The 13,043-nt window shown below is 47.3% G+C and overlaps 1 protein-coding gene across 4 annotated transcripts in view; it reads right to left on the minus strand.

The window, feature by feature from the left end:
- LOC106587205 (myotubularin-related protein 13) overlaps positions 1–13,043 on the minus strand; it is a 154,619-nt gene that overhangs the window by 36,929 nt on the left and 104,647 nt on the right. For all 4 annotated transcript variants that reach the window (XM_014175341.2, XM_014175348.2, XM_014175346.2 and 1 more), the window contains exons 17-18: positions 8,310–8,378; positions 87–257 (exon numbers count right to left, since the gene is read on the minus strand). In XM_014175341.2, coding sequence (XP_014030816.2) covers positions 87–257; positions 8,310–8,378 — 240 coding nt within the window. The remainder of the gene's footprint in view (positions 1–86; positions 258–8,309; positions 8,379–13,043) is intronic.

Genomic DNA, 13,043 nt, shown 5'->3' on the forward strand with positions numbered 1-13,043 from the left:
TTGTTTAGTGTCATTCTGCAAATGGGGCTAAAAAAAGTGATAGAAAAATGACCATTATTTGGCTTTGAAACCTCTCATTCGTTTACCTTTAGCCTGGCAGTGATGCCTAGTTTGTCTTCAGGGGCGGTGAGGTACAGGGCTCGGATCTGGTTCTGGACCTCACTGTAGAATGTGGCCTCCCAGAACTGCTGATTGGTCCAAATGGGATGGTCCTGGACACAGGTGTAGGCAAACTGGCTCACGCCAGCCGGCAGTTTCTGCAGACATGGGGGAATATTTTGACAGTAAGAGGCTGAGGAGTAGACGTTTTCAACAGCTTACACTGAAGCGCTGACCAGCCAAACGTTCAGATGTGCTGAGTGTCTGCTTTCGACTGAACATACAAGAGAGTAGTTTGGGCTCAACGTCTCACAACTCGTGAAAATAACTGGGCTGTGGTGAGCATAGCTTGTAAAGACAACCATTAAAACCTGGGTGGAAATAGGAAAATAATCAAAATCTGCCAAAGGTTTCAAGTACAATCAATCATTTCTCGTGGGCCGTACGTTTTCAACACATACAACACCACACCAAGAACGTCACTCTCCCGCTCTCTCTCTGAGTACTAAAAACAGGGCCCTGTTGTTTTTCCACGGTATGAATAGTGAAGTGAAGCACCTGTTTGCACACAGCACCTAGAGAGAACATGCAGCTCTATTAAAGCCATGAAGACTGTTCCTATGCCCCGATATAAACACATGAATGTTGGGCAACAGCTAAGGCACCTACCAGTCCCGGACCCAAGAACACAGAGTGCCAACACTGTTAATAAATTAAAATCCTTACAACCCCCCCACCTCCACCTCCTCCCCCTGGCCGAGTCTGAAGGCCATGTGTCTTTCTTGAGCGACGCTCAAGCCTCTTATTAGATTAGTTTCTGATTTCTTCCCTCTGAGCCTGACACAATACAACACGGCGCTGTTCATTATTGCTTTGGTTCTCCCTGAATGACCAGCGGCAGTGGGGCTACTGTAGTTACCAGAGGCTGCAGAACTAAAATGGCTACAGTCCCGGCACCCTGCTGAGGCTTACCCGAGGGCAGGGGGCCGAGCACAGAGCCCTGGGGGAGTGAGAGAGCAGTGTGCGGAAGTTCAAAGGTGAGACTGGGGCTGGAAGTGATTCTAGTGTACGCTGGCCTGTTGTATCTCATCATCTCTCCTCTCCAGAGATGTTTGAAGGCCGTTGGAGGGCAGCAGTAGACCGCGTGCTCGGCACCCTCCCTGCTCAGGACAGCCCTACACCTTGAATAGTATCCCTCTGATGTAAATGATAAATCCACTACTAAACCTCCTCTTTAAGGAGGTTTAGTAGTATGTCATAAAGACATAATTCGTCTCCAAATGTACGCAGTCCGTCAGAGCGCAGCTTTATATCGTTAAGGAAGTATGGCGGATGACGCCAATGTCAAAGCTTGTACGGATAGTTTCATTTCCCCCAGGAATGTTTTATACACATTACATTTTCACAGGAACACCGTGTCTTCTGCTCGTACTCAGCCATTTGCAGGGAGAGCAGGGAGAGCAGGGAGCTGGCCTAACAACCCTCTGTCGACAGAGACAAATCTGACACAAGTGCTTTCAGGACAAACTGTGGCGCTAATAGACTTACAGATTACCTGATTGGATTAATGAGTTTAGACTAAATGCACAGAGGTCAGTGTTAAAGGATATAAATGAATGAACCGTGGCCATTCATGGAACAGTGACCAATATGAAAAACAAGAACAGTAGACGCATTAATGCAGCTGTTATTCTGGGGACCTGCACCAGAGAACAATATTTACAATATTAGTCATCATGCTCTCATGTCATATGTTGTGTGGGTCTTGCAGCACATTGAGTGGAGGTGTGTGTGTCCTCTCCTGTTAAACACACAGCCTGCTCAGTTGTCTGGAGGTCAGGTTGACCACGGCCGGTTGGCTCTCCCTGCTCTGACAGCAGAGGGGAGCCAGGGTCTAGGCTGCAGTCAGAACCTACTACACAGAGCAGAGGGACAAGAGAAGACAGATGGAGGGATGGAGGTAGATGACCCTCAAAAGAGACCCATATGAACACTCCACTTGCCAAATGCAGAAGAGGAATGCAGGAAAACAAGCAGAGAGAGACATAGACAGAGAGACACACAGAGACAGAGCACAGAGACAGAGCACAGAGAGAGAGCACAGAGACAGAGCACAGAGACAGAGCACAGAGACAGAGAGAGAGCACAGAGACAGAGAGAGCACAGAGACAGAGAGAGAGCACAGAGACAGAGAGAGAGCACAGAGAGAGAGCACAGAGAGACAGAGCACAGAGACAGAGCACAGAGACAGAGCACAGAGACAGAGCACAGAGACAGAGCACAGAGACAGAGCACAGAGACAGAGCACAGAGACAGAGCACAGAGACAGAGCAACAGAGCACAGAGACAGAGACAGAGCACAGAGACAGAGACAGAGCACAGAGACAGAGAGAGAGCACAGAGACAGAGCACAGAGACAGAGCACAGAGACAGAGCACAGAGACAGAGCGCAGAGACAGAGCGCAGAGACAGAGCACAGAGACAGAGCACAGAGACAGAGCACAGAGACAGAGCACAGAGACAGAGCACAGAGACAGAGCGCAGAGACAGAGCGAGCAGAGAGAGAGCAGAGAGACAGAGAGAGCACAGAGACAGAGAGAGCACAGAGACAGAGAGAGCACAGAGAGACAGAGAGAGCACAGAGACAGAGCACAGAGAGAGCACAGAGACAGAGCACAGAGACAGAGCACAGAGACAGAGCACAGAGACAGAGCACAGAGACAGAGCACAGAGACAGAGCACAGAGACAGAGCACAGAGACAGAGCACAGAGACAGAGCACAGAGACAGAGCACAGAGACAGAGCACAGAGACAGAGCACAGAGACAGAGCACAGAGCAGAGAGCACAGAGACAGAGCACAGAGACAGAGAGAGCACAGAGACAGAGAGAGCACAGAGAGAGAGAGCACAGAGAGAGAGCACAGAGAGAGAGCACAGAGAGAGAGCACAGAGAGAGAGCACAGAGAGAGACAGAAAAAGAGCACAGAGAGAGAGCACAGAGAGAGAGCACAGAGAGAGAGCACAGAGAGAGAGCACAGAGAGAGAGCACAGAGAGAGAGCACAGAGAGAGAGCACAGAGAGAGAGCACAGAGAGAGACTGAAAAAGAGCTCAAGGTCTGGCTAGGGGATCCCAGGATGATGATGTTCGGGTTTATGACACGACTTGAAGGAAAAGGTGGCAACTCTTCAATAATACAGTATTGCCCATATAGCTAGATAGACAGTGAGAGAGAGAGACATACAGAGAGACAGCTCAGGGTGTGTTCATCAGCTCTAAAAAGGGAGATACGATGTCTCATAGCTCTGATGGTTGACCTGTACTTATCTGGACACGGGAGGAAAAGTGCCGTGTTTGATCCGTGACCAGCCTTGGGCAACAAAATCGTTTATGGCTGTTTTGGAGCAAATCACTTGGCGTCCATGGGTATAAAAATAGACATTCCTTTAGAAGTCCTTTGTGACAGAGACACTGGGGGAAGAAAATAACCTGACTTGGACCAATCAAGCTTTATAGATTCATTCCCCATTAATCCCTAGTGTCATTGGAGTTATTTGCATTCTGTAGCACTGAAGACGTCGCCATCCAAACAATCTATTTACACAGATGACCGAGTCAAGCAAACAGAGGAGACATGTTGAAAAGCGTGGAACAAACAAGTCCATCATGCCATAAGTATACATGCGGGATGTACTGTTAACATAAATGTTCTACAATGCAGAGTAAACAGAGACGAGTCCAGCTCTAGACGTCTCACAGGGACACAAAGGTCACGACGTAAATCATCTGTTCTCCCCAGGACCAAACATAAAACAGCTTGACAGCGAAAACCTTCCAATCTCTCCACGCATAAACTGGGGCAGAAAGAATTTAAACAGTCCAATGGTTTTCTGTGTTGAGTCCAGAATCATGTTTGGGCTTTGACTGCTGCCGCGGTGCATCCAAATTAAATTAAACCTCAGAGAGCCAAGAGGTAGGCAGATCTCTACTCTTGGTCTACATTCAATTGCAACAATAAAAACATGATAAATATGTGAGTTTATTAAAAAGGACACAATAACACCGAATCAAACAGTGCTGACGCTTGTAGTAAGATGGGGTTTATCAGAAGTAGTATATTGCCGAGGAATTCAGAAACATTTATACAGAACAATACAACAACCCATCACTGCTAACTGAGATATGGCCTGTACAAAGGTTGCATGCAGTTTAGGTAAACTACTTACTGAGCCCAAGAGAGCATGCCAACCCAGTTTAACCCAAAAGCTCATGTCAAACACCGTTCAACCTGTTGGCTGCATTATGATGACTTCACCAGACATATAGGCCTCTAAAGTAAGTAAAACATGTTCCAAGAGTGGTTAGTTTCACAGACCTCACAGTGCGGCCTGCCAGACAGACCTCACAGTGCGGCCTGCCAGACAGACCTCACAGTGCGGCCTGCCAGACAGACCTCACAGTGCGGCCTGCCAGACAGACCTCACAGTGCGGCCTGCCAGACACCAGACAGACCTCACATTGCGGCCTGCCAGACACCAGACAGACCTCACATTGCGGCCTGCCAGACACCAGACAGACCTCACAGTGCGGCCTGCCAGACACCAGACAGACCTCACAGTGCAGCCTGCCAGACGCCAGACAGACCTCACAGTGCGGCCTGCCAGACACCAGACAGACCTCACAGTGCGGCCTGCCAGACACCAGACAGACCTCACAGTGCGGCCTGCCAGACACCAGACAGACCTCACAGTGCGGCCTGCCAGACACCAGACAGACCTCACAGTGCGGCCTGCCAGACACCAGACAGACCTCACAGTGCGGCCTGCCAGACACCAGACAGACCTCACAGTGCAGCCTGCCAGACACCAGACAGACCTCACAGTGCGGCCTGCCAGACACCAGACAGACCTCACAGTGCAGCCTGCCAGACAGACTGAGGGAAGGAAGGGGCAGAATATAGAATATAGGTCAATGAAAGGCGGCTCTTCAGTTTGGTTTGTGTTTTGGGCAAATGTTCAAACACACACAATGTCTCTCGCACAAACACTCTGTGGGAGCGGGCACATTGCTGGGAAGCTTCCCACATTCTGTAGTGAGGAGAGGTTGGGCAGCAGCACTGTGGGCTGAAGACAGTCCACTGGGGAGGCTCCAGACTAACCAGACTGAAGCTAAGAGAAAGAAGACCACCGTGACAGGACAGTCTATATTCATCAGATTAAGTTGAGAAAAACCTCATAAGGCTTTCATGAATTGTCACTACCTTAAGACTTAGGGGATTTACTATAAATATTATACTGTAAAAGGGTCATTTTAATTTAGAGTGCATTTCTGGGGGCAGCCTTCAGATGGGGGCATTGTAGTGATTGAACAGATTACATACTGTGGTGATAAAACCCTGGATGTGAAGCCCTGACCAAATTTCTTCCAGACCCGATCCCCACTTCTCATTGGAGTTACTGCGGGCAGCAGAGGTTGACGGATTGAGAGGCTCTGGGGAAGATGTCAATGAGGAGTGATGGATAACAGGTACAGGTGAAGCAGCGGTCTTAATAGGAAAGGGCCTTAAGCCAACTGACCTTGTTGGGAGGGGTTGAGGGGATAAGGTGATTTATACTGCTGGGGGCTGAGCATGAGGACTGGCTGGAGTGAAAAAAACAACCAGCAAGGAGGATGTCGTCAACGGCACGTATTGTGTTGATCCCGCCTTGCCACTGCAAGACGGTATATTATGTACAATTCACTATTTACACGGATGGAATTACACTTTAAGGAAAGCAATAGGCCTGCTCTTGTAAAGTAATCTACATGAGAAACTCAAAATGACAACATGTTTATAATGAAACTACGCAGCAAATTCCCGAGGCAAGCCTGGGCTAGTGTGTTACATAAAAGGTGTAAAAAAGTCGCCTAATGACTCAAAGCCACTTGAGCACTGATTAACTACGTCTTTCTATGGAGATTACAGACAGGTTGTGTGTGTGTGTGTGTGTGTGTGAATTCCGCTGTCCAAATGCCTTTCCGGGGATACCTCTGGCCCAGTTTGAACTACCGTTGTATTACAGGTTCTCCCTACCCTGGCATGACCCACAGGTAAACACCTGTCAGATCAGCTTCACCTTCTAGGAAGTCTAAATGGGATCCACCGACAGTCTTAACTTGAGGGCAGGGTGCTGTTGTAGTAAGGTTGGAGGGCTTAGCAGTTTAGTACTGAAGCTAGGAGGTTAGGGGTACGTGGTAGCAGATGTGCAACATGTACCCGAGATGTGTTGTTTTCCTTGGTAGTGTAATAAAGTCTATGATGAATGAAATCAGAGCTAATCTTCCATGAAAAGGTATGCAAATAATCTTGACCATAAGACCCGCGTCGAAACCATTCCATGGCAAAGAAACAAACGGTTCTGTTTGAAATTCTCTTTTGGCTTCGTAACAAAACACACGTACCACTGAAAGATTATTGCACATTTCATCTGCTATTTTGTCACCTTTTCGTCACGATTGTCACCTAGGTGCAGAGAGAAGACACTCCTGTTCCCTTTCTCTCAACCAACGATTCTACAAATGGCTCTCTCAGCAGTGTCCTACAGTAGACTGTCATGGTCCTCTACTACAGCGTGGCATAAACCCAACACTCCACTGGCTCCTTCATCTGCTGCCAAGCATGCTTTGAACAGCCCCATAAGTCAGTGTGGTAAAGTCAAAGACTATGGGGAAATGTGGCAGGATGGGGTAAAACAGGCCAACAGACATTTTGCAAAAGGATGTAATTGACTATCGTGCGATGTTGCGATTATCCCGAGAATCTCTTTGGAACGTTGTGAACCATCACAAGGTGCTCTGTTTTTTTGGGGATACGTTGTTTTTCCAGCTTTTTCATCACATAAGAGATTACACAACATGGACCGTGGTGGATTCCTGTGCTCTTGCTTTTCGCCATTTGCGTGACCACACGCTGGGCTCTACAGTTAATGCCATTCCTTTGTAAATCTGGGAGAAATCTGTTGCGTTCTAGAGCTCACGATATCATTCCTTCTCATTCCTCCCGTGCCAGAAACTGCTCCGTCGAGAATGAGATGCCTCTCAGGATTCGTGTCTCTTTCTGAAAACCTGGTGATAAGGGTCCTTTAACGTAATCCTTTAAATCAGATTGTATGGTTACGTAAAATGGGGAAACAGGAAAAAAAACTACAGGAAATCCAATGCGTTTAGGCAATGGCTTTCAGATGTCTTAATGAAGAGGCAGAAAGTTGGAGCCTAGGGTCACAGTGTTGTGTTGACAACTTGACGGTCACAGAGAGACACTGTTACTCCGTTACAGCAACAAACCAAACTATCAACAATGTGCTGTAGTGGGGTCTGTGACCACTTTACTCAGGTTGTGTACAGAGACAACTCTGCTCTCACCCCCATCACATAGCAGGTCACACTGTACACCTGTATCAACAAACAGAGACAATTCCCTTGGTTTTATTTAGATAATTGACTCTATGTGTACATTTCCAATGCCACTGTGGTCTGATAGAATGGTTAACCTGGCTGGGAAACAGAGAAAGCAGGCTTATCACAGAGCGTTACATCAGCCTGTCCTGTAAGAACAGGGTGAGTCATACAATGGCAGAGAGTGGGCGAGGTCCAAATTCTGTCTCTTAGGGTCTGTGCCCAATGCAGGGCAACATCCCACAGTTGTGTCTGTCGCCGTGGCAACAGCAGAGCGGTGGGGACATATTTGTGGTGCGCGCTGCAGCAACCAAGTTTGATCACGGGAGGTTGGAAACCACAAACCACAGCGGCCCTCTGGGATTTGGTGTGAGGTACAGTTCTCACCCCCATTATCCTAATGTGGCTCGTCTGAGAACAAGCGGGACTCCTCTGTCCCAGAGCTGCATGGTCAGAGGCTTGGGAAGTCTCTTGTCCTGCCTGGAACACAGCTCCTGACATGAGGTTAGGGCATGCTGCATGCACCAGAGGCAACCTTCAGAACAGGACCAGTGCCAGGACAGCTGGGATATCACACCCCATCCCTTTTCTATCATTGCCCCCCGTTATAAATACCCTCCATTAGGACGGCCAGCTTGTGGTGAATGCCAGGCCGTCCTGCCCTTGATTGAGCAATATAATCAAAAGGACCTGCTGGCTGACTCTCTAACCGCTCTCTCTGTGTGAGAGAGGAGAAGAGCTCTGTGGAATGGAATCTCCCAGTCAGTCACTCACTCACCCGGTAAAAGGCCGTCGTCAGGGGCAGCAGGGCGGAGGCGACCGCGTACTCTTCAGAGCTGGAGCAGTCCTGTGGGTCACACAACAGGGGAGAGGTGAGGTCAGGACACAGAATGATTATGTTACAGAAGCAGGTCAGGCCTCCAAGTACACCTGTTATATCACTATGGGTTATAAGGTCTGGGCAGTGCACCTCTCAAAAAAACATTACGCACGAGCAAAACCTGAGGTCATTTTTACAAACAACTAATAATAATAATTGGAGTAATTTAATTTGTTGGTCATTTCATTTTGTGCATTCCTGCTCCAGATTACATCCCAGAGTTTCCGGGATCAACATCTACAAACGTATTGAATAAAACCATGAGATTTTGTTGCAAAAAATAACAAATTGTCTTGGCTTTAAAATGCAACATCCATTAGTCAAGCAACATGGCGAGTCCAAAAAAACCCAGACATTTCATTTTTTTAAACAGCTAGAGCACAGCTGACAATTTTTTCTCAAATTTTTACACCACTCACAGAATGCATCTGTGCTGGGGTCTATTTGAAATAAGTATTAAATGGAGCATTAGAAATGAGCATGGCATTCCAGCGGATAGTACAATACATCCAGTAGATCTGGGGACTTAAGAGCCCAAATAAAATGGCTCATATTGAGGACAGAGAGACTGGATGGGAAAATGAGAAAATCTGAAAAGGACCCAATTCGGACCCAAAAGAGCTCCACACACAGGAAATTGGTACTTATCTCCATGAGCTTTGTTGGGATTTATTTGTTCAACTGGGAAAATGAGAATGGCCGCCGGAAACTTGATTTAAGTCCATGTCAAAACAGCAGAGCTGATCCTGATCTGGTGCTGTGTCTCATAACCCTCACAGGGACCCAAAGGGCAGGATACGTCGTAAATCACACACACACACACACACACACACACACACACACACACACCACACACACACAACTGCATTCACAACCTATCTTTCATACACATACGAACAAACACTTCATAACCACGCACGCATTCGACAAACTTTGCATTTTCACAAAGAGGCACACCACCTCACACACACACGATCAGAGCCTCTCATTTTGGCAGGAGAGGGGGGGGGTAAAGGGATTGTGACAGGAATGCTGGACTTGCCAATAGTGGAGAGGGGGCCTTTTGAACAAATCCCCCATTCCCTCATACCTCCCCAAAAAACTGAGGAATGTACAGAGAGGAGACAAATACAAAACACACGGTCTTCAGCTAAACATGAAAGCCTGGCCCCCCATGAACCGAGCGATATACTTTGTTTTCCCCTTGCAGTTGGTTTTTAGTTATTTTGGGTTGCGGTTGAATGCTCCAGTTTGGAGAACCACCAAAGCTTTGTTTAACCGCATCCTTGACAATGCCGCAGGTCACAGAGGTTCAAAGAACCCAGCGAAAACTCACCAAATAACTCCAGGAGCAGAAGTGCAAGGGCAGAAAAATGGAAACATTTAACAGAGACGTCGTTATTCAGACAAAAAGATCACAAGGTCAGAGGAGCCAAGTCTGGGCTAACATTTCATAAAGCATCGTTCTAATTCATCTTTCCAAAACACTGCACTGTAATGCCTTGAGCCGAACTTGTCAACATCAAAAGGCAGAAGCATTGATTCAGAGCATGAAGAAGTGTCATAAGTGCTCTGCTATCTGTAAGAAAACAGACAGTGTACATGTTCATGTGTCATTCTGGCACAATCCCGCTTACTTTAGGCGACCTCAGTATCATCTACAAACAGGGCCGCGCTGTAATCTGACAGGAGAGGGAAAGTGATGTTCTTCAAGTGCCAAGTTTTGGGAAGACATGAGGTCTTAGAAGCAGCTATCCAGGTTAGCACCATGATTTACTGTATTTCAGAACTTCCTTGGCCAATAGTTCACAGCAAACCATACTGAGAGTATAAAGACGCCCAACTACAGTGAGGCTGAATAACTGAAAGGCGGCAAGGCGTGAGGGAGTCCCTGTGGCTGCTGACCTTTGTAGGCTCTACTGCATGTGCTTGGAGTTATCCCTGGTTCACCAGCAGCACATAAGCCGGTTTACATTGAGACAGAGGAATTTTGCCGTATATGATTCGGGATGCTGCAGTCGCCGCAGAGCCCAGCGCATACGAGCACATGCAAGAGTGCAGGGGTGGGGCGTGCGTGTATAAATGTATGTGCGTAAGCGCATCTGTGTACAGAAGGGTGAGGAGAGCAACGTGCACCCCTGCAGCTCCGCTTAGGAAGGAGGAAGCCGTCTCTCTTCTCCGTCTCTTTCATTCTCTCTCAAGGCTGTGGTTCACGGATGACTCAAAGTGTTTTGCCCCTGATAAACACGTAGGCCTATACTCAGCAAACAAAGACCCTGGACCCGCACGTTTAACAGAGCCCTATGACAGGAAGTGAGCAGAGAGCAGCTTCCTGCAGACTCCAGACACCTCTCCCTCAACGCTTTCCAGGAACCATCCGACTGAGACAGGCATTTAAAAGCATAGAAGGGGAGCTGGAGGAGGCTTTTATGAGGCTGCTGTGCTGTGGTATTATTCATACTCACTGGGTCAGAAGCCATAGAGCATGAGCCATACTCACACATTATAAGCTGACTCACTGACAAACAAGCACAATACTGAGCACAGCCGTGCACACAGACTCATATACTACAAACTATGGTACACTAATCCAATTGAATGTCAGAAGCATGGAATAAAATCACTGTTCGCTTCCCAGACTGTACCGTGTTCCCTGGCTATGTATACCTGGTCCTGCTGGCTGACATCCAAGGGGAATGGCTTTATCTGTACATGATAATGATGCTCGTGAGAACTTCCCAGTGCTGTCGTTATGTTAGCCTGTCCAACCAGGCCAGAGACTGACCGATCTACAACCAAGCAGAGCAGAGGGAGAGCTTTTCACAGCAAGAACCCACTCCTCTTCTCACAGAGGATATTGAAAGGAGAGCAGGAGAAGTAGGGGACTCTAAATGAAACCTTAACCAAGTTACTGTTCAGGTCCTGGAGGGAGGTAGGCTGGAGACGCTGTGTGAGACTGTCAAACACACAGCAGTACATCCTAGTAGAGAGGAGGGCAAAGAAAACATCACATGATATTGCATGAATGGGGATCTGTGGACACTGCTCTCTTTAGCAAAGCCATGAGTGAAAAATACCTCTAAAAACAAATAATCTGCTCAATGCTAAACCTTGATTGAGGAGACGAAACTGCTGGGTGTAACCCTAGATAGCAAGAGATCATTGTCAAAACATATAGACTTAATGGTTATTAAAATGGGAAGAGCTCTGTCCATGATAGGGCGTTGCTCTGCCTTAGCATCTCAGTCGACCAGACGGGTCTTACAGGCTCTATAGTTGTCGCACCTGGACTACTGTCCAGCTGTGTGGTCATGTAATGCAGAGGGACATAGGTACAGTGGCTTGCAAAAGTATTCAACCCCTCACCCCCAGCATTTTTACTATTTTATTGCCTAACAACCTGGAATTAAAATAGATTTTTTGTGGTTTGTATCATTTGGTTTACACAAGATGCCTACCACTTTGAAGATGCAAAATATTTTTTATTGTGAAACAAACAAGAAATAAGATAAAAAAAACAGAAAACTTGAGGGTATGTCTCTATAAGCTTGGCACATCTAGCCACTGAGACTTTTGCCCATTCTTTAAGGCAAACCTGCTCCAGCTCCTTCAAGTTGGATGGGTTCCGCTGGTGTACAGCAATCTTTAAGTCATACCACAGATTCTCAATTGGATTGAGGTCTGGGCATTGACTAGGGCATTCCAAGACATTTAAATGTTTCCCCTTAAACCACTTGAGTGTTGCTTTAGCAGTATGCTTAGGATCATTGTCCTGCTGGAAGGGGAACCTCTGTCCCAGTCTCAAATCTCTGGAAGATGACAGGTTTCCCTCAAGAATTTCCCTGTATTTAGCACCATCCATCATTCCTTCAATTCTGACCAGTTTCCCAGTCCCTGCCGATGAAAAATATCCCCACATTATGATGCTGCCACCACCATGCTTCACTGTGGGGATGGTATTCTCGGGATGATGAGAGGTGTTGGGTTTACGTCAGACATAGCATTTTACTTGACGTCCAAAAAGCTCCAGCTTACCAGAGTACCTTCTTCCATATGTTTGGGGAGTCTCCCACATGCTTTTTGGCGAACACCAAACGTGTTTGCTTATTTTTTTCTTTAAGTAATGGCTCTTTCTGGCCACTCTTCCGTAAAGCCCAGCTCTGTGGAGTGTACGGCTTAAAGTGGTCCTATGGACAGATACTCCAATCTCCGCTGTGGAGCTTTGCAGCTCCTTCAGGGTTATCTTCAGTCTCTTTGTTGCCTCTCTGATTAATGCCCTCCTTGCCTGGTCCGTGAGTTTTGGTGGGCAGCCCTCTCTTGGCAGGTTTGTTATGGTGACATTCTTTACATTTGTTAATAATGGATTTAATGGTGCTCCGTGATCTGTACTTCTCCACAACTTTGTCCCTGACCTGTTTGGAGAGCTCCTTGGTCTTCATGGTGCCGCTTGCTTGGTGGTGTCCCTTGCTTGGTGGTGCCCCTTGCTTGGTGGTGTTGCAGACTCTGGGGCCTTTCAGAACAGGTGTATATATACTGAGATCATGTGACAGATCATGTGACACTTAAAGTCCACCTGTGTGCAATCTAACTAATTCTGTGACTTCTGAAGGTATTTGGTTGCACCAGATCTTA

The sequence above is a fragment of the Salmo salar genome, chromosome ssa26 (genome assembly GCF_905237065.1).
Source record: "Salmo salar chromosome ssa26, Ssal_v3.1, whole genome shotgun sequence".
NCBI lineage: Eukaryota > Metazoa > Chordata > Actinopteri > Salmoniformes > Salmonidae > Salmo > Salmo salar.